General features: G+C 34.1%; 2 protein-coding genes across 5 annotated transcripts in view; both read right to left on the reverse strand.

Annotated features, from left to right (window-relative positions):
- abcc3 (ATP-binding cassette, sub-family C (CFTR/MRP), member 3) overlaps window positions 1–26,214 on the reverse strand; it is a 399,896-nt gene that overhangs the window by 310,809 nt on the left and 62,873 nt on the right. The window lies entirely within an intron of this gene.
- The window catches only part of LOC141297411 (myosin phosphatase Rho-interacting protein-like), a 73,385-nt gene that overhangs the window by 41,765 nt on the left and 5,406 nt on the right, over window positions 1–26,214 (reverse strand). For both annotated transcript variants that reach the window (XM_073827850.1, XM_073827849.1), the window contains exons 3-7: window positions 15,521–15,672; window positions 15,358–15,442; window positions 12,668–12,842; window positions 10,518–10,956; window positions 6,196–6,322 (exon numbers count right to left, since the gene is read on the reverse strand). In XM_073827850.1, coding sequence (XP_073683951.1) covers window positions 6,196–6,322; window positions 10,518–10,956; window positions 12,668–12,842; window positions 15,358–15,442; window positions 15,521–15,672 — 978 coding nt within the window. The remainder of the gene's footprint in view (window positions 1–6,195; window positions 6,323–10,517; window positions 10,957–12,667; window positions 12,843–15,357; window positions 15,443–15,520; window positions 15,673–26,214) is intronic.

The raw sequence follows: 26,214 nt of genomic DNA on the forward strand, positions 1-26,214 counted from the left end.
TCAAATGAGCGTGCATAATAAAATTTGCAATACACTGTATATTCAGCATTGAACAAGAATAATTACAAACAAATCTTTTTTATATATATATTTTCAATAATTATTTTTAATCTTTTGTAACATTATAAATGTATTTACTGTCACTTTTGATCAATTCAATGTATCCTTGCTGAATAAAATTAATAATTACATTAATAATTATTTGATTTTTTTTAAATCTGTCTGACCACTTTTGAATGGTAGACGATTTAGAATTAGAAACAAAACACTAAAAAGTAACATTTTTGCAGAATATCATATTTAACCATTTAAAGTGAGCATTAAATGATGAATAAATGTCCTAAATGTAAAAATATGTGAAATGAGTGTGCATAATATAAAAGTATATTCAGCATTAAACAAGAATAATTTATTGCAATTTATTCCTGTGATTAAAGCTGAATTTTCAGCATTACTACTCAAGTCTTAAGTGTCACATGATCCTTCAGAAATCTTTCTAATATGCTGATTTGCCAATTTTACTTTTCAGAATTCTTTGATGAAGAGAAAGTTCAAAAGAATAGCATTTATTACAAACTTTTTTTGAAGATTTTTTTAAATCTTTTGTAACATTATAAATGTATTTACTGTCACCTATGATCAATTTAATGTAATGTATCCTTAATGTAAAGTGAGTATTAAATGATGATTAAATGACCTAAACGTAAATGTGAAATGAGCGTGCATTATATATATGCATTATATATTTCCAATATATTGTATATTCAGCATTGAACAACACCAAATAAGTAAGACAATAAGTGATAAATGCATCTATACAAAACCCCCAAGTAAAAAAACAAGAGTTATATAAATATTAAAGTCTTATTTAAGAGTGTGTGGAAGTGTTTATCCATTCGCTGAAGATGTTTAGCCTCATATCTGAGCAGCTTGCTTGGACAGATGCACAATTAGGTCCATCTGCTGTAGAATAATATCAATATTTGACAGACAGTCTTGTGGATCACTGACCTCCACACCCGAGAAGCTTCATAAACAATTAAATTGCCTTCGGAACGAGGCAGAAAATACCAGAAACACATCAAAACCCTGGGCTGACCTTGAAAGTGGCACAAACAATAACAATCTTCGGCCTGAGAATCTCTCAGCCTCATTTTAACTTCAGCGTGAGCCTTGGTTACACTGACAAATGCGTCTGCTCACAACAACAATCCCTGTTATTTTTCAGAGCCGTTTGGCTTGCGAAACAAATGCTGTTAGTGCTCCTTCAATGATCAGACACACACGTAAAACCCTAAGCAGCAAACCGACGATACTATCAGTAAAGAATGTCATAAAAACAAGAGGCTTGATCAAAATCTCTATTGCTCACATTGTTGCGAAACCACCAAACCTTGCACTGAACCAGTGTTAAGTGGAAACAGATACAAAGGAAAGGTGAACTTATATTAGAACTACTAGTAGGTGTGCGTGTGTGTATATAAAATAAGTCTGGATAGAGAGGATCAAGATGAAATTAAGGCTGGGCCAGTTTTCAGATTTTATCGATTAAGTCAATTGTAATGTTTTGGCATGTTTTTTTTTTTTAATTGAGGAAACATGGTTTTGAATAAAAGTATTAGTAAATGCAACAATTAAACCTGGAGTTTTTGAGGCTTAAGTTGCCTTTTTAGTGCTGTTTCATGCACAAGACGCTGCAAAACACACAAAAGCAATAGTTAAACGTTCATCAAGTGCATGTTTACACTGCAAAACACTGGAAAAGCTGAAACCTGTTTTGAACTACTACTGTATGTTTGATATTTGATGTTTGCATGATGCTGACAGCCTGAAAGTTGCTCTTAATAATCGCCTACTACTGTTATACTGTCAGACATTTAAAATTTGAATTGTCTTGACTTATTGATTTTACCTTTAAAATTGAATTGCTTTATTTTATATTATTTCTGAACGTAAGATACGTTTAAATCAAGTTTGTACTTTTTATTTCATGCATCTTTTCTGCAAGGATATTTAACAAGTTATTAGTTTTACGTTTATACCATGTTGAGTATTTTATGTCTATTGCATTTGGAATAAAAAATTCTTTAACCAAATGTTACTTGAATCATGTTCCATTTTTAAGTTGACTAGTTAAAGGTGCAGTACTGAAAATGGTATTGCAGTCCAAATTCAAAATATTGGAGAGAGTTGTTCCTCCCAACCCTCCTCTTCAGACTCAATGCTCATGCGTATGTTTTTATATTTATGTTTTAATATGCCTGTGGTCGATACCTAAAACGCAGTAATTATTATTTTCATGTTGTCTGAAAAACAATAAATGGCTAGTATTCAAATACTATGCACTAGCGTTCACAAGGTTGAGGTCAGTAGGATTTTTTTAATGTTTAAAAATGTCTCTTCTGCTCAACAAAGCTGCAATTATTTGATCATTAATACAGTAAAATTGTGAAATTTTATTACAATTTAAAATACATGTTTTCTATGTGAATCTATGTTAAAATGTAATTTATTTCTCTGATAAAAGCTGAATTTTCAGCATCATTAACTCCAGTCTTCAGTGTCACATGATCCTTCAAAAAGCATTCTAAAATGTCTGATTATTATCAGTGTTGAAAACAGTTGTGCTGCCCAATATTTCGGTGAAAACTGTAAAACAACTAATTTTTAAGGATTCTTTAATGAATATAAAGTTAAAAAGAACAGCATTTATCACTTTTTTAAATTTATTTGAAACTTATTTTAGGTCAATTTAAACAGCATTAACTAAATTTTTTTAGTTTTTTTAATCATATTGATATTTAACAAGTTATTTGTTTTGTTTATACCATGTTGAGCACTTCATGCATACTGCACTTGGAATAAATCTTTCTTTAACCAGACGATTAATAAAGAAAATCTTACTTGAATCATGTTCCATTTTTAAGTTGACTAGTTAAAGGTGCAGTACTGAAATGGATACTGCAGTCCAAAATGGCTAGTATTCAAATACTATACAATAGTGTTCACAAGTTTCGGGCCAGTAAGATTTTTTAATTTCTGAACGAAGTCTCTTCTGCTCACCAAAGCTGCAAACATTTGATCATAAATACAGTAAAATTGTGAAATATTATTACAATTTAAAATACATGTTTTCTACGTGAATCCATGTTAAAATGTAATTTATTTCTGTGATCAAAGCTGAATTTTCAGTATCATTAACTCCAGTCTTCAGTGTCACATGATCCTTCAGAAATCATTCTAAAATGCTGATTTGCTGCTCAACAAACATTTCTGATTAATATCAATGTTGTGCTGCCCAATATGTTGGTGGAAACTGTGAAAATTATTTTCTCAGGATTCTTTAATGAATATAAAAGTTCAAAAGAACAGCATATCACTTTTTTAATTTATTTGATACTTATTTAAACTTATTTTTGAAACCTTTTAAATGTCTTTACTGACACTTTAGGTCAACTTAATGCATTCTCGCTGAAAAAGCATTAATAATTAAAAAAATAATTAAAAATAAACAAAACAAACAACTTGTTAAATATCAATATGATTAAGTTTACACCATGTGGAGCACTTCATATGTGCTGCATGTGAAATGAAACTTTCTTTAAACAGATGATTAAATAAAATGTTACGTGAATCATGTTGTATTTAAATTTTTAGGTTGTCTAGTTAAAGATGCATTATGTGATACTGACAGCAAGTGAATGAAATTCACTAGAGTCCAAATTCAAAATATTGGAGAGAAATGTGTCTCCCAGCCCCTCCTATTCAGACTCGACGCTCACACGGGTTGCCAGATTGAGGACACACAACAGGAACAAGCGTAGTTGACAACGACAGGTGACAAGCTTGTCACTGTAAGTTGATTTGTTTGTGTTTTAACATGCCTCTAGTCATATAGCTTTTTAAACTTATGTAGAGGGTTTTAGGTCAGGTACAATCTGTGATCTCTGACCCAGTTCATTTGCTCGCTGCCATGACTGCAGGACGCTGTGTTTACTAAAAACTGGCAACCCGGGGGTCTTGAAATACTATTGGGTAAACCGTCAGTGTCGCACAAACCAAAACAAAAACAGAAATTCTGACATGGAACACACATTTCAAAGCAGAATAACTGGCAATAGCATTGTTTTTCGAATAAACAAGCATGTGACCTTGTTTACTGTACATATGTGATTATGAAAGAAATCCTTGAATCCGTCAGTTGTTCTGAAAATTGCCATATCGCCCAAATATTTGAGGGAAGAAAAAAAAAAAAAGATTCGGAAAAGATGCCGCAGCTCTGCAAACCAACAAACTATTACGACAACGAGACAAAAATGGCAACTATTCATTTTTGTCAGACATTTATTTGGCCCTAGGCACAGGACTGAAAAAGGAAAGACACTGTCAGGGGAATCTGAGCACATAATAGAAACTGGAAATTAACTGAAACAAAAGGTCATGCGTGCATGAGACCAAAACAGCTGAACATTTTCTTATTAAAAAAAAAAATCATTAGGTCATCTTATCTGTTTTTCTTTAAAGGGACAGTTCACCTAAAAATAAACCTATATACATGTCTTTTTTCCTCCGGAACATAAAAAAAGATATCTTGAAAATGTTAGTAACTAGTTTCTAGTCCTCACTGACTTCCATACACTGCAAAAAATGCTTTTCTTACTTACCAAAATATCTAAAAATTCATAAGTCCAGATTTTCTGGACAAGTAAAAAATGTTGTCTTGTTTCAGAAAAGACAAGTCGAAATTAAGTGAGTTTTTGCTTAGAACAAGCAAAATACTCTGCCAATGGGGTAAGCAAAAAAAACTTATTTCAAACAGAAAATAAGATTATTTTTCTTACCCCATTGGCAGATTATTTAGCTTGTTTCAAACAAAAATGCACTTAAGTTTGATTATTTTTTTTCTGGAAAAAAAAAAAAGATTTTTTGATTTCATGATATAAGAATTTTGGGGTATTTTGGCTGGAAACAAGAAAAAAAAATCTATGTAAGAAAGGCATTTTTTGCAGTGTAGTACTTTTTTCCCATACTATGAAAGTCAATGATTACCAGCTACTGTTTGGTTACAAACAATCTTCAAAATAACAAATTTGAAAAAAAATTTGAAAGCAACTCATTCAAGTTTGGAACATAAGTGAGTAAATAATCACTAAATGAAGATTTTTGGGTGAACTATGCCTTTAAAGATGATTAAACTACACCTTTAAAGATGCGTGTTCAAGAGAGAAACAAATAACATTATCCCCAGTGTTTTTTTTTTTTTTTTAGTGTCAGTGAAATATTATAGTTTTTATAAATATCTTGAAACTGTTTTTATTTTTATTTTCTTTGTTTTTATTTTAATTTTAGTAATTTTGTTGTGCATTTGAGTCGATTTTTTGGTTTATTTATTTTTGGGTTTTGGTTTATTTATAACAAAATAATTTGATTTGATTTTTAAAATTCAGTTTTAGTTATTTTAGTACATTAAGTTAAGCTAAATTAATAAAAATGTTTTTTATATTTTGCTTTATGTGGTTACTGTTTATTTCCAGAAACAATTTATGGGTTTGGTTAAAATAACCCTAAAAAAATCTTAAGATATGAGGGTATTTTTTATGTTTTTCTTTCTTATTTTATTAGAATTTTAAAAAGATTGCACTGATAACTAACTTAAATGTCTTTCTTCATTGTTAAATAAATAACATTATGTATTTAAAAACAAAATACGTTATTCTACATTTTAAAAAATATATTATTCTCTACTGTTTATACGTTTAGGGTCAGTGAAATGTTTTAATGATTTAGAAAGGCATCTCTTCTGCTCATCAAGGCTGCATTTATTTGATCAAAAATACAGTAAAAATAGTAAAACATTATTACAATTTAAAATAACTTTTAAATTATGAATATATGTTCAAATGTAATTTATTTGTGTGATCAAAGCTGAATTTTCAGCATCATTCCGCCAGTCTTTAGTGTCACATGATCCTTCAGAAATCATTCTAATATACAGATTTTTGTTGAACTATGTCTTTAAAGATGATTATAAAACTTAAAGAGTTTCTAGGGATTCCAATTGTTCACCGCATTCTCATCGAGAGCTCGCGTGAGGAGACAGCGTCTCCAGGAAGTGCATGATGACAGTGCCGGCTGTAAAACCATCAGAGTGTCTGTGTATTTAAACACTGGGGGTTTTGTGTAAGTATTCATTACCTCCCGCTGGAATCGTCTCATTTCACTGCGGCCCTGCCGGACTCCAGCGCTTCTCTCCTCCACCTCCATTCTCTCAGCGTGCTCCAGCTCCAACGCCTCCAGCTTCTCGATCACATTTGAGCGCCCACTAAGAACGCAGAAACAGAAAGAGATCTTAGAGACAACATTACAGTGCAGGGGCTGCACAGATTCTGCAATTTTCGGCTTCATTGTCCCCTCAATTCAAGCAATTCCTACAATATCTCACATGCTGTCTGACTGATAGACCTCTGCTTTTTGAATGCTTGGATGTTGGTTATGTCTTCAGTGAACATAAACTGGAGAAACCAAAAAAAATTGCATCAAAATATCAAAACACGGCCCACTGCTGCTCAGTGTTTATTAAGTATATTATTAGAAATATCAAGTGCAAATATGTAGTTTTATTGCATATTTACACAAATAAATTCCTGAAAGTACCGTTTACCGCATAATGTAATTTTTGTCCCTTTGCTCTTTATTTTATTAATGACTGTTTACTTCAAAAATTACCTGAAAAAAAAATTAAAGAAATGTTATATGGCATTATGCTAATTTAATTTGTTAATATGTATATTCAGTTTTAAAAAAGTAAAAAAGCGCGTTCAAGAGAAAAAAATAATAAAATTATCCCAGTGTTTTTTTGGTAACACTTTACAATAAGGTTCATTAGTTAAACATTAGATAATGTATTAACTAACATGAACTAACCATGAGCAATACATTTGTTACTGTATTTACTAATCTTTGTTAACATTAGTTAACGGAAATACAGTTGTTCATTGTTTGTTCATGTTAGTTCACATTGCATTAACTAATGTTAACAAAATTTTAATAATGTATTAGTAAATGATGAAATTAACATTTAACAAAGATTAATAAATGCTGTATAAGTGCAGTTCATTATTAGTTCATGTTAACTAATGTGGTTAACTAATGTTAACTAATGAACCTTATTGTAAAGTGTTACCGTTTTTTTGTGTCAGTGAGATATAGTTTTTATAAATATCTTAAAACAGTTTTTATTTTTATAATTTTTGTTTTTATTTTAATTTTAGTCATTTTGTAGTGCATTTACGTAAATTTGAGCAGTTTTGGTTTACTTATGTCTATATAATCTCTTATCCTGCAATTTTTGTTCTTTGCTTTTTATTTTATAAATGACTGTTTACTTCAATAATTAACTGAAAAAAACTAAAGAAATGTTTATTAAATCAAGGCTATATGGCATTATACTAATTTAAGTTGGTAATATGCATATTCAGTTTTTACTTTAAGGAGCACGTTCAAGTGCAAAACAAATAACATTATCCCAGTGTTTTTGTGTGCGTGTGTCAGTGAGACATTATAGTTTTTATAAATATTTTGAAACCATTTTTATTTTTAGATTTTTTGTTTTCATTTTAATTTTAGTAATTTTGTTGGGCATTTATGTTTTGTTGTGGCATTTATATTAGCAGTTTTGGTTTATGTCTATATAATCTCTTATCCTGTAATTTTAGTTCTGTGCTCTTTATTTTATAAATGACTGTTTACTTCAACAATTACCTGAAAATAAAAAAAACTAAAATGTTTACTAAATCAAGGCTTATATAATATTTGTTATTTTTTTTATTTAAATTTTTGTAATTTTGTTATGCATTTATGTAGTTTTTAGCAGTTTTGGTTTATTTATGACAATATAATAGTTTTAGTTATTTTAGTACATTAAGTTACGCTAAATGAATTAAATGAGGTAAAACGTAAAAGTTTTTTATGTTTTGGTTTATCCAGTTACTGTTTATTTCTAGGAACATTTATGGTTTTGGTTAACTAAAATAACCCTGAAAATCCCAGATATGAGGGTATTTTATATGTTTTTCTTTCTTTCTCTATTTTTTTTATTAGAATTTTAAAAAGAATGCACTGATAACTAACTTAAATAACATTATGTATTTAAAAACAAAATATGGTATTCTACTTTTTTAAAATATATTATTCTCTACTGTTTATACGTTTGGGGTCAGTAATTTTTTTTTAATGATTTAGAAAGGTGTCTCTTCTGCTCATCAAGGCTGCATTTATTTGATTAAAAATACAGTCAAAATAGTGAAACATTATTACAATTTAAAATAACAGTTATATTATTAATATATGTTCAAATGTAATTTATTCAAAAATATAAAATAATTATTTAAAAATATGCTGATTTGCTGCTCATTTCTGATTAATATCAATGTTAAAACAGTGGTGCTGCTTCTTATTTTTGTGGAAACTGTGATACATTTTATCTTTCAGGATTCTTTGATGAATAGAAGGTTCAAAAGAACAGCATTTATTTGAAATCATCTTTAGTAACATTATAAATACTGTCACTTTTGATTAGTTTAGTGCGTCCTTGATGAATAAACGTATTAACTGGTAGAGTATATAATATATATAAACTTTCATCTTCCTCCGGAAGGGGTTAAATGCGTTCCCTAGTTTTGATGACCCTTCACACACAAACATTTCCCGACATACAGACAGGAATTTAGTTCACAAAACCATGTCTGAAAATATTAAATAACTTTTTTCAAATTTTGACCTTATTTGGGATCTGCACTGCATTGTGAGCCTCCTTAAAAGGAAACAAGAAAGTCAGTCAGTGAGGTATTTGTGTCACATGACTGCTCACAGCCTCATTGGCTACTGGGTACAAAGTGGCACAATTCCCATAAACCCAAATTAAACCAGAGTAGAGAGCGTTCCGTTCTTTCTCTATGAATTCTTCAGCGCTGCTCATCTATGCTTGTCCGGGAAATAAAGTGAGCTGTCTTATGTACGTCAGAGATGTTGTTTGAGACGGCGCTCTCGAGGGTTTTGACCTCTGAGGGTTGATGGGAGCTCCTTAACAAAAACAGCAGCATTTTCCAGCTAATTCAATTGTAAATGCAAGCAAATTGTAAGCTTTACGGTTTCAGCTGAATACAGGCTCACGACTCGGAGACCTTCCTCCTTTCAGTGGATCAAAGACATGTCTTGCAATCTTGCTTTGGAAAACTGACATTTATTTAGAGGAAAAGATGATGTATTGAATAACCTCTTTTTACAATTTATAAACAAGCAGATAATGTGGAATGTTAAATAATGGTGACTGAAAATGTGTGTCAGTAAGATACTACTATATTTCATAAATATCTGTTTAAGATATTTTTTTGTTTTTGCTTACATTTTAATTTTAGTAATTTTTTGTAAATGCTGTGTGTTTATGTAATTTTTAGTTTGGCTTATTTATGTCTATATAATTTTTTTTAAATGCAGCTTTAGTTATTTTAGTACTAAAATAACTAAATTAAAAACTAAATTAACTAAATTACATTAAACATAGAAGTTTTTCATATTTTATATTAAATAATCTATATTACTATATTATATTATATTATATTAAATAATTCAGCTGGTTATATTATATAAACATGTATAATAAATTAAATGGTGTTCTCAACAGCGCAAATTTAAAATAGGCCATATTTAAAAACTAATTATTGGAAACATGCAGCAGACAAAAATATGTATAGATTATTATTTACTATTATATTTATATTACTATTTACTTAACTTGAAGACATTTCTACATGTTTCTTCACATCTTATTTTCATATTTCATATTTACTTCCAGAAACACATTTTTTATGGGTTTGGTTAACTAAAACAACCCTGCAAATTCCATATATGAAGGTATGTTTTTGAATGTTATTCTTTTTTTATTTCATTAGAATTTTAGAAGACTGCACTGATAACTAACTTAAATGTCTTTATTTTTATTAGAATTAAAAAAAAAAAACTTTTTTAGGTTACAAAAAAAATATTTAGCTTAAAGTTAAACAGAACAATTTAAGCCATTTATTTTTTTTAATTACAATTTTATTTTATTTTATATTCTGTGGTGGAAAAATTGTTTTGTATTTTGTGTTATTTCATTTATTGTTATTAAATTAATACATTATTACATTTTATAAATTCTATGGATGAAACATTTAGATTATTAAAAATAAATTAAACCATTAAAAAGGAAAACAGAATCTCGATTGTGTTGTTCCTTTGGACAGTATAACAAAATAGAACTAGGGGGGAACAGTGATGATGTTTATTGACCGTTTACAGCAAGGCACTGATATAATGATCTAGCAAGCTTCATTATTCCATAACAAAAGCATGTTGCAAAACACTTTCTGGCCTAATAAGGCACATGTGGTTTTATCCCTGTTATACGCTGAGTGTACTCAACATGCCTTAAAAGGAGAAGCACAGAGTGAGTGTGTGAAGGAACGGCCTGCGCTCACCTTCTCTCTGGGCTGAACACAGACTCCTGTCTTTCCGGACTGCGCAGGCGGCTCCGTTTCTCTGGTTTGCGGGTCTCTGCATCTGCGCGTCGGGACAGAGCTCGGTGCGCACGTCCGAACGGTTCGGTCGGGTGGCTGTCAGTGCTGGTGACGGTGCTGCCGCTGGCATCCGAGTCCAGAGAACTCATGGAGCCGCTGATGTGGGAGCCGTTGGACAGCAGGCTGCTGCCTGATGGGAAGGGGTCGCTAGGAGCAGGGGACAGGCAGCGCGGGACGCCCCCCATCTCTGCGCTGTGCCGGCTGGACGAGCTGCCCGTGGGTGACAGGGGGTCATGAGAGGGCTGGGAAACAGCAGAGTGGTAGGAGAGCCCGCTCCGGTCCACCTCGTCACCATTCACTGAGCTCTGATCCGAACATCGGCTCAGCATCGAGCCCTCACCTATAGAGCGCAATGGAGAAGAGTGACTTTATGAGGGGTTTTAGCCAAACTAATGTGTGTTTGAGTTCAATTTTCAATATAATTAATTATATGATGTGCTGATTAGGGTTGCAAAAAGGTAGAAAATTTCCAGTAAATTTCAGAAACATTCTAGAAATTTTGGAAACTTTCCCGGATTTTTTTTAATCTCCCGGGATTTTCTTTGCAACCCTAGCGCGGACTGATTAATCTAAATGATTTGAGAAACTACCCCACAAAGATTCAAAATTCATTACTGTGTTAGATGAGAGAAGCACTGAATAAACATGACAAAAAAAGTAGCTTTAGAAAGAAACATTGATTCAAAATTGCATAAATAACAATAAAGAAAGAGTACCAATGTTTTATTAATAAATACTTAAAAATGAAATGTCTTAGTAAAGTGAATTGATGCTTTAAATGAAAATGATACATGAAATTACACATCCAGCAGGTGGTGGCAAATCGCTGTCTTAATGTGTGAGTCATTGAATCATTCATTCAACCAACTTGTTCAGTTGTTCAAATGGCTGCTTCATTCATAAAGCAAGTGGCTGCCTACATGAATGAGTCACTGAATCACTGACTCACTCGATTCATTCAAAACCATGGATTCATTTGTGACTCTCGACCACAAACCAGTCTTAAGCAGCACGGATAATATTTGTAACATTAGCCAAAAATGCATTGCATGGGTCAAAATTATACATTTTTAATTTACGACAAAAGTCATTAGGATATTAAGTAAAGATCATGTTCCATGAAGATATTTTGTAAATTTCCTACCGTAAAATACATCAAAACCTAATTTTTGATTAGTAATATGCATTGCTAAGAACTTAATTTGAACAACTTTAAAGGCGATTGTCTTAATATTTTGATTTTTTTTTTTTGCCTTCTCAGATTACATATATTCAAATAGTTGTATCTCGCCAAATATTGTCCTTACCTAACAAATCATACATCAATGGAAAGCTTATTTATTTAGCTTTCAGGTGATGTATAAATCTCAATTTAAAAAAATTAACACTTACAACTGGTTTTGTGGTTTAGGATCACATATGATATTTAAAAAGAAAATGATACTTAAAACTACACCTCCAGTAGGTAGCAGCACCTCACGGTCCTAATTAATGAGTCATTGAATCATTCATTCAACCGACTTCAATTAGCTGCTTTATTCAGCAACAAAGAAAACTGTTACATGATTGAGTCATTGAATCATTGACTCAACTGATTCATTCTAAACCATGAATTCATTTAGTAACGATTCACCGCTGTGTATCACTCTGAAGTGCACAAGAGTTGTATTTTCATTTGCATAAGCTCTTGTTTTCTGAACTATTGTATAAATCAATCTTACATTTGCAATTGTGCCAATATTGGGAAAAAACAGCACTCTGTCTGGTGTGATATTGACAAACTATATCTTAAGATATAAATATAAAAGGATAATTTTTGCCCTTATATCTTTAATTTTAGGCTCATATAACTGCATTCTAATAGGCCCTATCATGCAGTCAGTCATCCTGTATCATGTGCATCAGCAATTGCATCAATGTAAGATAACATACAGGTCTGGGCTGGACAGCTGCGTTAAATGCCTTCATTTTAAAGCATTATTTTTTCCACAAATAATCAAACCCAAATTAATGCGGTAAATCATCAGCCCTAGTCTGAATGTTTGCCGTACCTGCTGAAGGTAGTGGTGAGCCGAGAGGTGGCATCTCACTGGCAGACCACGTTTGGGATACATCTGCCTCTCTGCTTTGCAGCTCCTCCTGCCATATGATAGAACTGGAGTCTGGCATCTTCTCTGCTTCAGGGATGCCCGAGCCAGTCACCGCTACCTTTGCTGGGCCTGGTTCCTGAAATCAAATGCATAACATTCATTGTTTCATAATTCGCCATTTGTTTCTATGAAAAACAGAACAGAATCACAGAATTCAGTCATGAAAACTGAATTTACTGTATGACGCTGAATGTCATGGAATATGGGACATTTTGGATGAATAAATCAAATGTAGAGGTATACAGGTAATCAGATAATTATTACATTTTTTGTTTTATTTAAAACAATATTTATATCTACTATACACAGGGCTCGAAATTAACTTTTTTACTTGGTAGCACTGGTGCTCCCAACTTCAAAAAGTTAGGAGCACCAAAAAATTTTTAGGAGCACCCAATTTCATTTTAGTAATGTGCCGATCTTGATTCTTCATGGCCGATTCTGATTGCCAATGTTTTACAAGCAAACGGGCTGATTCTGAAATATATTTATTTTATGCCTTAAGCAAAGGACACAAATAAATGAATATGAGTTTATTTTCTCTATTATAGGTACAGCCATTTAAATTAGAGGCAACCACTGCATTTTTAAAGAATCAATAGTATAAATAACAAAAAATTACCGACACAGTTCTTTCTTAATCGTGTAGACAATAAATGCAGCCATAACCAAAGTAGGCTACTCTTTTAATATTCAAAGTTTAAATAGAGACCGAATTTTTCAAGCATGATACAGAGCTATAGACAACTATACAACTTAGCATAGCCCACATACTAATAACAGCTTAGATATGTTATGTAGCCTAATTTGCGCACATTGGGGAGTCGCTCTCTAAACGCGGGCTATTAAAATTTATTTTGAATGCACATGCGCGTTTTACTTTTGGTTTCGTTTTAACGGTTGCGCGAAACTCTCGGCGGCGCTGAGCGTGCATTCTACAATACAAGATATTACTTTAAAAAAAACATTCGAAAGTGGGAGGACACCAACGGGATTTAAAAAGCGTGTCTCCAGCGGAAATTACGCCCCTGCTTGAGTGGAACTCGGCAGCTGAGTTATCATCTGATGTGTGTATGCCACGTTGGACAGTATACTGAGACGGAGTCGCCAGAATCGTATCTGACAAATTGTGCGCTGTAGGAAGAAATATAGTTTATTTCTTCAAAAGCAGATTGTGGAGACCTTTTAATTGGGCACAATCAAAAACCGTCATATCACACACCCCTAATTGCAAAGCAGTTTGTACAAATCTGGAACAGAGGTTGGGTGAGAGGAAAAAAAAAACGTCCGGTTCCTAATTCAGGGCAGCGCAGTGTTTGTGTCAGGGAGTGATTGGCGGCTAAAATCTTAAATCTGCATTAAAGGAAATAATGTAAAGCTGAAGTTTAAATGTTATGTAATGTTGGAGAGAACGGCGAACCTGTCGCTGTATCAGCTCACAGCAGTCTGTGTAGTAGTTAGACTAACGAACGTTTTGTAAAGAAATGAAACCAAGCCACACCACAACAATTTCTCGCACTCGCACAAATGCTCCCAAATTTCATTTGAGGTCGCGCAGACTAAATTTTGGGAGCATATGCGACCAAAACGGTCACAATTTCGAGCCCTGATACATGTAAATGACAATATTATTTATTAAAATATTATTCTGTAAGAAATATAAAACTATCACAATTTAACTGAACTTATATGTAATTTAATTACTTTTTCTTTCTTTATTTTATTAGATCTTTATTTTATTATAAAGATTGTATTGATAACTAAAATAATTGTCTCTTTATTTTTATTTATTTATCTATAAAAAAAAGATCATACTGTTAACTTTAACTTGGATAGTTAAGTAATTTATTGTAATTGTACAGGTTATCAGATTTTTTTTAATTCAAAACAATATTTATATTTACATTAATGATAAGTGTAAACGGTAATATTATTCATTGAAAGACTATTTTGTAAAGTATCTATTTTAATAATATTTAAGTTTAAAAAGTAAACCTGCTGTGCCACAGTTTGTTTGTAAAACTGAAAGAAATTGACTGGATTTCATTTGTAAACATCCTAAAAGTGTGAACTGTTTATGCACTCATTTGTTTACCAACATTTTCTATTATAAAATTGTATTAAATAACAAAACATTTAAAAACAAACAACACAGAACGTCTGAAAAAAATTGGCCTGGTTTCACAGACAGGGCTTAGACCAAGCCAGGATTAGGCCATAGCTCAACTGGGACATTTAAGGACAATTAGAATGTTAATTTTATTAACTTGCCTTAGAAAAAAAAACAATAATGGTGTCCATCTTGAGACAAAACAAAGGCACTGATATTTTATATGATCAATCAGTGCAAGTTTCCTTTAGTTGAAACAGCTCAGACATATTAGTCTGGGACAATGGTTAAGCTTTGTCTGTGAAACCAGGGGAAAAAATTTACAAATTTTCTGATGATTAAAACGTAATAAAATCATTCAAATGGAAAAATAGGAAAACAAATTAAGTTTGCATTTAAATTTTTCAAATAAAACTATTTCACGACTCTCTAAAAGCACAACTAATGACTGACATCACAGCAGTTTGCAGTCTTGAAGTACCTGTGAGGTTGTTGGTTCCACTTTGCGCTTCTTCTTTTGATTTTGCTTGTTGGTTCTTGGATAAACCACTAGCTGTTCACTCCATCTGGTGAAAGACAGAAGAGGTCAAGTTCATCTCGTGTCCCATCAGTAGAGAGACTGACACCCTGAATACGCCTCATACCCATTGATGATCTCTTTGTTGTCTCCTCGTATATAGTACTCCTGCTCCGGGGTGATGATGCACAGAGCATTCTTTTGTCCGGTCCTGGCCTCAGCGTCAATCACATCAGTGCACAGGTTCATGTTGACCGTCCCTTGCGGTAGCGTACTTGGCTGTGTGGGACAACAGATGACAAGTTAATGGTGACAAAAATCTAGAATAATTTTGGTCATACACATATACAACTCTGGATATTTCATATATCTAGGGATGAGTAAAAAGTTACCCAAACGTCATTTAACCTCACTTTCTGTTTCTGCTGAAGTAGCATTTCACAGAGCAACAGTTTCTGAGTAAAGTACGTCACAGATATATTCCTCATATCTAGGGATGCACGATATGAAATTTTTTTACCGATACCGATAGCCGAAAATTAAGTCCTTCTTGTGGCCGATACCGATACCGATGTTCATATTTTTATATGATAATGTTGTGCACCCAGGAGAATACAAAATCTGAGATAAACTAATGAAATGTATAGTACTGTATATATCTGGGTCTAACAATCAAGGCAAACATCAGTCCTGACTCTTCAAAAATGTTTTTATTTTTTGTGTAAGGCACCACAATTCTAAATAAATAAAATGCTTTGACATTTGTCAACCTGGAAAAAATGAAAAGTGCATCATGGAGTAACGTCAGATGTCCAAATGTCCGTTAAAGCTTCTTATTGATCATATTATGAATGTGTGCTAGGGATGGCGAAAACTAAAAAATTTCTTGACCGACCACCGAGCCTCATTAGCCGGTTGAAACCGGTTAACCGATTAGTTTAAAATATGGTACGCTATTTGAAATAACAGCCATTTCCAGCCGCGCCTGCAATTTCGCAACTCTGTCGCATCTGGCCGCGATCACACCGAACGAGTCTTTTAGTTCTAAAAACGCGAGGCGCACAGCACTGCCTTTTTTTGGTGACTTTTAATAAAAGAGCGTGCTGCGTTTTTTTTATGTTGCTAAGCAACGACCAAAACAGCTGTCCTGTCAGTCAAATCAAAGGATTATAGCGAGAGCGCTCTAAAATCTTAGTTTTATGCTGTTAAGTAAACTGTCATATTAGCAGAAACCCTAAATAATACAGCTCCGGGTTACCCACGATAGACACAAAAGGTTTCTCCTCTATTTCTTGCAGTCTCCGGACTTTTTAAGCAACCGTAAAATTCCGTCACCACAACAGAAGGCCCGCCTCTCCATTCATTCGATTGGAAAAGAACGCGAATGACGTTGGGCGTTTTTCCGCTCAGAGTTGATTTTTTTTTCAACTTCACGCGCTCAGAGCGCTCCTGCAAAAACGCGAGGCGCAGCAGGCGGTGAAAACGCGAGGCGCCTGGGACGCATAAGCAGCGCGTAGAACGCTCACTGCCAACAGAAAACCATTCAAAAGAGGCGCCTCCATCTGCAAAAACGCGTTCGGTGTGATCGCGGCCTCTCTCTGCCGCTCTGCCTCCCGCACACACACACACACACACACACACACACACACTGCCACTCACGTCACTTTTTTAAAATCCCCTACAGCGCGAAACATGAGTCCCGCAAACGCGGCGCCGAAGAGCTTGTTTTATGTAATCGTAGGACAAATGGCTCCTTAGTTTCAAATGGTTTGGGTACAAGGTGATCGCTTTGAAAATAAAGGCGTTTGTCTAGGTTAGAAGCTCATTTGAAACATTGCCACGGCTCATTTAAGAAAATGACAGCTCCGAAGAGACGCCGCTTTAGTTGAGGTAGTGCTAACCATATTAAAGAAAGATGATGATCATCATCACCTTATCGGTTACCACTGAAATGTAGATGTAATGTATTTCCAAATCTAAGCCCATCTTATGCGGAATGTTGCCTAATAGACTGCAACATGATAAAACCAATGGATAAAACAGGCACCTTCTGAATGCGTAAAAGACGCACTGGCACTTTTTTTTTTAACCGACTACCGACAACTTTGACCGGTTAACGTTGATACGGTCAACCACCGGTCAAACGGTCATCGGTTAACATCCCTAATGTGTGCAGCAACCAAATCGTAGAAGGCGGGGAATAAAACATCAGAATCGAGATTAAAACATCAACTTTTCAGAATGCCGCAAGCCAAACGCAGGTCATGTGACATGAACCAACCAATCAGCTTCACCCGTTCCCTTAATAACATTGAAAGCACTGCCAAGGTGGAGAAACAGCTTATCATAGCTGTACAGGAATAACCATTTTTAAATAAATTTAATAACAGCTACTGCAAGCGATTTTTAATGCTGAAAATCCATTTATCCTTTGCTGAAACTTCCCCGTCTTTATGAAGAGCGCAGGTCATGGTTGCTTAGCAACGGCAGACGCCACAGCAGAGCAGGCTACAGAGCGGTTTGGAAAGAAAGAGAAAGTGGCGCGTCTAGCGTTTTCCACGCTTTTTTAGGCGCGACATGTGAACGGCCCCTAAAACAGATTCACCGCGATGACGACCTCTAAAGTGAGATTTGTTGTGTTAAAACTTGACGGCTTTTTACCTCCTCTCAGAATCCTTGCTAAACATGTGTTGCAAATAGCAATAGCATCGTCCTCCTCTGCCACCGCGAAAAACTTCCAGACCGGCGAAAACGATGATGACGACACAGATGATGACGTATTACACGCGACAAAGGCAGAGAGTCACTGCAGTTTACAGCTGCAGTCACTTGCACTCGGAAAGCAGATGAATCTCAGATAAACCAGACTGATTGATTGATTTACCAGCAAGAGTACTTTATCGGATCGGATTTCATTTATTTATCGGAGCAATACAAATGACGTAATTTTTACCCATATCGGTCGATAATTTATCTGTCCGATAAATATCGTGCATCCCTACTCATATCATTAAATCAGTGCTGGCATCAGCCTTAATCTTTATTGTAGTGCTGATGCCATTGTTCCCTGACGCTCCAGGCCTGCCACCATCAGCGGTGCCAAATACGTCATTGGAAACATGCCTTTATTTACGCCTGTCACCCTGGTGTGCTTTGAGAGGCCTGTCACGTCACACATTGAAGCTGTACTGGACCCACACTGGACCCTCTGCAGCTGGTCTAATGACAGAGCAGATCCATTACAGTCCCATATCAACAATAAGAGCTCTGTTCAATGACCTCAGTGGCTCAGGACTCACACTGTCAGTGCAGACTCATGGTACATGTGTACAAAAGAGTGTTGCACGATGTGCCAGTACTGAAAAAGTATTGCGATACCCTGCTTTAAAAATTGGTACAATTCAGCATTTTACTACTAGCAGTACTTTAAGAATGCAGTTTGATAGGAGTTGTGTTAACACTGTTTATTTAGGGTCCTATGATTAAAGCAAAGCAGAAAACGTGGACGAAATTGCGGGGTTTAGTCATAAATAGGGATGCACCGAATGTTCGGCAACCGAAATTATTCGACCAAAAATAGCAAAAAAAGCTAGAATAAGTCAAAATGCTGAATAAATTATACCGAACAATGACGTGACGCAATCAAATAGAAGCGTGCACTAATGCAGCAAACATGTCTGCAGTGTGGAAGCATTTATAACTGTCCGAGAAAGACGCAAAAATCATTACAAGCACTGACAGCGAGAGATGAGCATGTCTTCGAGAAAGAGATGTCTTCATGAGAAGAGAAAGGACTGGTTGTTGCTGGTTACTGTATGATGATTGAAATCGTGAAATGGCCTTAAACCATTAGTAAATAAACTACAGAACGTTATGTTGTCTAATACAAGCACGAATTGTGTGTATTCTGACAGCGCTGCAGGAGGGTTCAAAGTTCAAAGCGCGAGGACAATCTGCGCTGAAAAGGTGTGATGAGAATCATTCATAAATCTGCTAATGTCAACAGCTCTATTAATACATTTATTATAACATTCTCCTAGCAAGTTTGCATTTACTTGTACATTACAAAACACATGCCTGATTCAAGAAGGGGGTCTTAAAAATGGCCAAAGAATATTATTTTAATAACTTATCCATTTTAAGTTAAACTGTGCTTTGTTGGTCGGCTATAATGTCTACTAGAATGTTAAAACGTTCAGTGTTAAGTAAATATTTTTAAATTGTTGTTTTGCAATAGATTTTTTTCTTTAAAAAGCAAGAAAAAAAGCACATTTTGGCTATTTAATTTATGCATTGGTGAAAAAAATTGGCAAAATAGATGGGGAAAAACCCCAGAAAAACCATGTTCGGCAATCGGCCTTCGACCCACTGTTTAATTTTGTTTGGGTTCGGCCAAGAATTTTCATTTAGGTGCATCCCTAATTAAAGCAAAGTGGAAAACATGGAAGGATTCACAGGATCCAGTCATAAAAACAGAAATTATTGCATAACACGGAATCATGGATTTTGCCCATTTAAATATGAATCCTGCACATTCTGCGCGTCTCTGTATGAATGAATGGACGAACAGTTTACTACACACATACTGAAGCGCATGTGACACTCGCTGTGTTTTCAGCCTCTGCCCTCCATATACAAGTACATGAATACATAAACATATCATAATCTCTGGAACAATTGAGAGAGTCTGTTCATTCACAACATTGTCATATCATATACAAACAGAAACATAAAGGCAGCAACCCGTCGAAATAAAAGGTTAGTTTAACTTGACAGAAATATTAATGTAATGATAGTAGTACTGCTAATAATAAAAATATTAAAACAATATTTAAGGAATATATTTACCAGCATTTATTTTTTATTTATTTATAAAATTGTAAATACAATAAAAATACCACTGTAAATACACAATACAGTAGGCTATTTTTGGAAAAAAATAAAATAAAAATAAATAATTCTTTATAAAATCTAAAAAAAAAAAGTTAATTAGACATGCTTTTGATTATTAAAGTTTAATGAAACTATTGCAATGGAATGCAGAAAATTAATAGGAAACCGATTCACAGAATTTGATCAAAATAATAAGTAGTATTTTATAGGGCCTTAAAATGTAATTTTTGTTCAACTTTTAGAAAACTGCTGTTAAATCATGTACGTTTCATGATTTCAATTAATTAGACATGCTTTTTGAATAATATTTTTTAGTGTATCCATTAAAATAGAGTCTAGAAAAATTCAAAACGGAAAAAAACGAATTCAGAAAAATGAAAAAGAATTTGGAAAAAATAAAAAGGAATTTGGGAATAACACAAATTTCACAGGTCCCCATTTATAATAAGCAAACGCTGCCCAGATTTAAAAAGTAACGCAAAATTAACGCAATGCATTACTTTCCATAAAAAGTAACTAAGTAACAATTAAATGCAAATGTAACTCAATATTGAAATGCATTACTTTTAAAAGTAACTTTCCTCAACACTGATCAGCATATTAGATTGATTTCTGAAGCATCATTTGACTTTGAAGACTGGAGTAATGATGCTAAAAATTCAGCTTTTGATCACAGGAATAAATAACATTTTACAATACATTGAGATAATAATATTTTGAATTTTTGACTATTTCTGATCAACTAAATGCAGACTTACTGACCCCAATATTTTGAACAAATGTATAAAGAAAAGTGTATGTGTTGTTTCAACAATTTTAAAACCACCTTTCTGACTTCCTTTTATTCATTTTAAATGATCCTCTGGTGTCACTTGATTTTTTTTTTAAGAATGTGAACTATGATCTCATTTCAGCTCAATTCACATTAGATCACTACTTGAAATACCAAGTATCTTATGCATTTGGAAGAAATAAAACGGAATTTGGGAATGAAACAAATTTCATAGGTCCCTATTTATAACAAGCAAATGCTGCCCAGATTTAAAAAGTAAAGCAAAATTAACGCAACACATTACTTTCCATAAAAAGTAACTAAGTAACATAATTCGTTTAAGGAGTAACTCAATATTGAAATGCATTACTTTTAAAAGTAACTTTCCTCAACACTGAGACTGAAACACGTGTGACCCTGAAGACTGGAGTAATGATGCTAAAAATGCAGCTTTAATCGCAAGAATAAATTACATTTGATCATATAGTCACATAGAAAACAGTTATTTTAAATTGTATTAAAAATATTTAAAAATTGACTATTTCTGATCAAATTAATGCATCCTTGGTGAGCAGAGGAGACTTACTGAACCCAACCTTTTGAACAAATGTATAAAGTTTCCACAATTTTAAAACCACCTTTCTGACTTACTTTGTTTATTTTAAATGATCCTCTGGTGTCACTTGATTTTTTTTAAGAATGTGAACTATGATCTCATTTCGTCTCAATTCACATTGGGTCAAAACTTGTGTATTAAAACTATGTATTTCTTTCTTGCCATTTTGGAGCCTGAACAAGAAAGTAAGTCAAACAGGTTTGGAACGATACGACGAAGAACATATAATTTTGGGTTTGTTTTTTTAAAGCACCAGACTGACAGAACCAGACTGTGATTTGGATTCTTTCATTGTTAACATCCTGAGATTCACACTTGACCATCTCACAATTTCTGTCCGGGCTGTTATCAGACGTTCTGCAGACTCGAGATGTAAAACAGGTGCCGTCTTTTCCTGATACCTTTTATGGCCATTTTAAGTGATCTAGCTTTATTAAAAGCTGCCAGTAAACTCCGGGGAATGCCAAATATGGCAATTACAGTGTGTCACAGTTATAAACTGCAGCAGTGTTTCTGTTTCACTACAGAGGGAAAGAAATCTGGGTAATGAGACACCAGCAGCGTAAGAACAGAAGACACAACAACAAAGAGTCTCACGTCATTTTTCGCACAGCCCCAAAAACACACAACGGGACATTTTTATCCCCTTTGTTCCGCCACAAATCGCGATAGAAACCTAGATGTATCGCATTACTAATTTCATATTATTTCATCCAGAAGGGCATTGGAGAACAAACCCAAAACTGTAGCATAAATTCCTGTAAAAGTGCCAGTAGCCACAAGTGCACAAATAATTTGAGCTATGTGTGCTAAAGTTCGACGGCGGTTCATTTAGGTCTTTGGACTTGCTTGGGTTGGGGGGTGGGAGTTAAGACGTCTTCAGATAAGAGAGGAAAATATGAGGCAATGCATGGAAAAAAAAAAGAGAGAAAAGAAAACAGGAAGAGCAAATAGCTCGAAGCAAGACTGTCATCAGGGGGAGTGCCGTCCCGCAGAGGTCCTCACACATCGGCCCTGCGGGGACAAGGGGCCCAAGCATAAAAATGCAGTCGCAGGACCTGTGAATTACAGCAAACGCTAACGCGTGCAACATCATAATGACTGCATAGGCAGTGAATCAATGGCTTATCAAAAACATTGCTCGCCATTCATGCGTTTCACATTATTGCGGTTTTTATTCCAAAACACATCAAATCTCATATCCATTCATTGTCTTGCTACACTCAGCTATTTTTAGACTCTAATAAAACTTAAAATGTTATGCTCACTTGCCAGCTTGCCCTGCATTGTAAGGAATCAAACTGCATAACAACTACTTTACAGTCAAATACTGAATGAAAACAGATTCCTTGTTTAATAAGAGACTTCTTAGTGTTCCAGTTAAAATACAAATCAGTGAATGAGGTCCTCTATATCTGTTCATCTTAAAGGGAGAGTTCAGCCAAAAACGGTTGTTGTTGTATGGAAAGAGCTGTATGAAGTTCTTTAGTCAGAAAAACATAACTTTTAGAGACTTGAAATACAGCCCATGAGCCATATGGACTGCACTGTAAAAATAAGTATTTTATTTTTGGAATATGATTTATAAGAAAACATCATTTCAGACTTTCTACTTCAAAATTTTTATTTAATTCTAGGGATGCTCATTTTAACCAGTTAACCGACAGAAAGAATTTTGACTGATTAAAGGGGCTATATGCAACTTTTTCCCCAAAATAAACGTAACAATAGCCTTTTTATTTGACCATTTATGACTCAAACATCTCCTGATGAGCATACTGACACCTTGTCAGCTCACAGTGGGTGCACCTATAAGCCTGTATCCTATTTTTCCTATTTTCTGTCGGGTCAGATTTTTTGCGCGCTGTCTGCGGTTGTGACGTCAAGCGCGTTCATGTTAAACGTTTCAGATCACTCTGCCACCACCGCTAGTCATATATGTTGCAAACAAACTTAGTTTCTCAAACAATATATGTATTTGACTGTTCTTACCTCTGTAAACATAATGTTGACTTCTTTGCAGCGGATGACTTGTGAAGTGTGCACGTACGAGCGCGTGTACGAGAGCGAGCAGAAAGGAAGAGCAGTTCCGTTTTTTGGCCGCAGGTGTCAGTAGCGAGTTTAAATTTCAGAAAATTGCATATAGCCCCTTTAATATCAGTTAAATGGTTTAAAAGGTTATTTAATTTTTTTTTTTTTTCAGTAATTTATCAAAATATTTTAAAATGTTTGCTGGATGTTTATAATAAAACAAAACTGCATTTTTAAGAGAGAAAACAAACAAATTCATTCATTCAGAAATAGACCTGATGCCGAGGTCAAGCTAGGATATTAAACAAATTAATTTAGGCTAAAGCGAAACTGAAACTAGCGAAACTAAATCCAAATGTTTCCGTATTCGATGTATTTGAATGCCAAAATATTTATGTAAACCATGGTTTTGTACTTCACTCACATTCCAATATCCACATTAAACAAATTGTTTAGCATAATGTGATAAATATCAGACGCGGCAGTACAGTGATAACAATTAAGCAGTGTGATTTTTCCATATGTTTGGCTGACTGTATTTTATGATGATAATGGAAACAGAGGAAATGACTCCTAGTCATACAGATAATCGAAACTGTAAACTGTGTGCTGTTATTTGTGTGCATTCACAATAAAAAACAAATCTTTGTGCTTTTGTAAAATAAAGAAAAATAGTATGCCGCTTTCAGCCGCCTTCCTTTCACGCAGAACAAAAATAAGCCAAAACTCTGCTACTTGTTTTCTTTCATTTTGTTAATTCAGTAATAGGGCTGGGAGATTAATCGAAAAATAATCGAAATCGACATTCAGAACCTATAATCGTTAAAATTTTTCCAGGAAGATTATTTCAATTACTTTCCCTTTAAAAAACACTAGCGCTCCGTTCCGATATTCCGCCGACATGTCGATGGAGAGCTTAAACAGTATTTATACAGTAAAAAGTATTTACAGGATATACAAGGGTAATTTTATTTAGAGATACTGCTTATTTTCTACTTTTAATATGAAAAACATTGAAAATTATTTATTTTGTTTCCAATAGTGCAAGTTATTTATTTTCACTAATTTAAGAAAAATGTGACTTTTCGTTTTAAGCAATGCTTGCTTTAATTTCAGTTGTTCAACACTGATGTTCAATTAATAATCATAGATCGTAGATAGTGTGTTTCCTTCAATTATTTTAAAATCAAGTAATGCACCCTTCATCCAAAAATCTCTCGCTTGTAATATGTGAACATATTTACTGTACAAAACTTGTCAGTGAACTATGAGGGCAAAAAAATAAATATTATATAAATATAATTAAATATAATTTTATTAATAAATAAAATAATCGTTCATTAATCGTAATCGGGTTAAAATGTTCAATTAATCGAGATTTTGATTCTAAGCCAAATTGCCCAGCCCTATTCAGTAAACATATTTATTGTTTAGGCCTATTAATTTATCATTCATTATATATAGCCTAGCTTTATTATGTTTATCTCCATTCGCAGAAGCACTGCAGGTGCGTGATGTGATGTGACCATGTGAATACTGTTTCTAAACCAAAGTTTTTCCAATGCACATTCATGGTTGGCTTGTTGTTATTCTTTTTTGTTGACAACATCCATTGCCCATTAACTTTAATTATTTAGAATGCCAGCATAACAGGCTATGATGCAAAGCTCAACAATTTCCCATTTGTTGACAAGGCCAGATCAAGACACAAAAACAGCAAGAATGACAAGTTTTTAGGTGTGACAGCAGCAATGTTTTGGGTAACAACAACAGTTTTCTGCAAACGTAAGTGTCACGATAGCAAAGCTGCTCCTTTTTCAGGTAGCTCTTCTTAATTTACAGCATATATGTGCCTGGACGTGCCATGTCCTCTGTTAAAACACATCTATGTGAATCCTCCAGCTCAGCAACACCTGAGGGCTATAAAACAGACGCATTTCTTATTCAACACCTGGCAATTGGCAGCCCTGTCTGTCTAAAGCAAATGGTGAACTCCAGCGGATCTCAGATGATCAGAGGTCTGAAATGTACCATTTGCTTGATGTAGCATGTACAACCTGAAACAAACTCTGCTTTAGCTTCAGTCTGTGAAGTTGATTGATTTTCTCTAGGTGTTGTGGCAAAGCCCTCAGAGGAACAGGAATCTAAAAGCATATTTAACATTTCGATGTGGTTTTAGGGGGCTAACGTTCTCAGAGTTTAGCACCGTCACCCACAGTCCTCAGCAGTTTCTCCTAATAAGGGCATATTGGGGGGAAATGCAACCCTGAGCACAGACTCCATGTTCAGAACATCTCAGTCTGACAATTAAAATACTTCTCTTTAAGACTGCAGTCGAACGCACATCGTGTTTATACGAGTCACTAGTGAAGCTAAATGAATGGCTACTTACCGGCTGACTCTCTTAATGTAACTGACAAGTTATGGGTTTGGAGAGTTCATGTGTTTTAAAACAACTACAACTATACTGGGAGGATTACATCAGCGCCTGGAGTGAAACGAACACACT

This window comes from Garra rufa, chromosome 22 (genome assembly GCF_049309525.1).
Source record: "Garra rufa chromosome 22, GarRuf1.0, whole genome shotgun sequence".
NCBI lineage: Eukaryota > Metazoa > Chordata > Actinopteri > Cypriniformes > Cyprinidae > Garra > Garra rufa.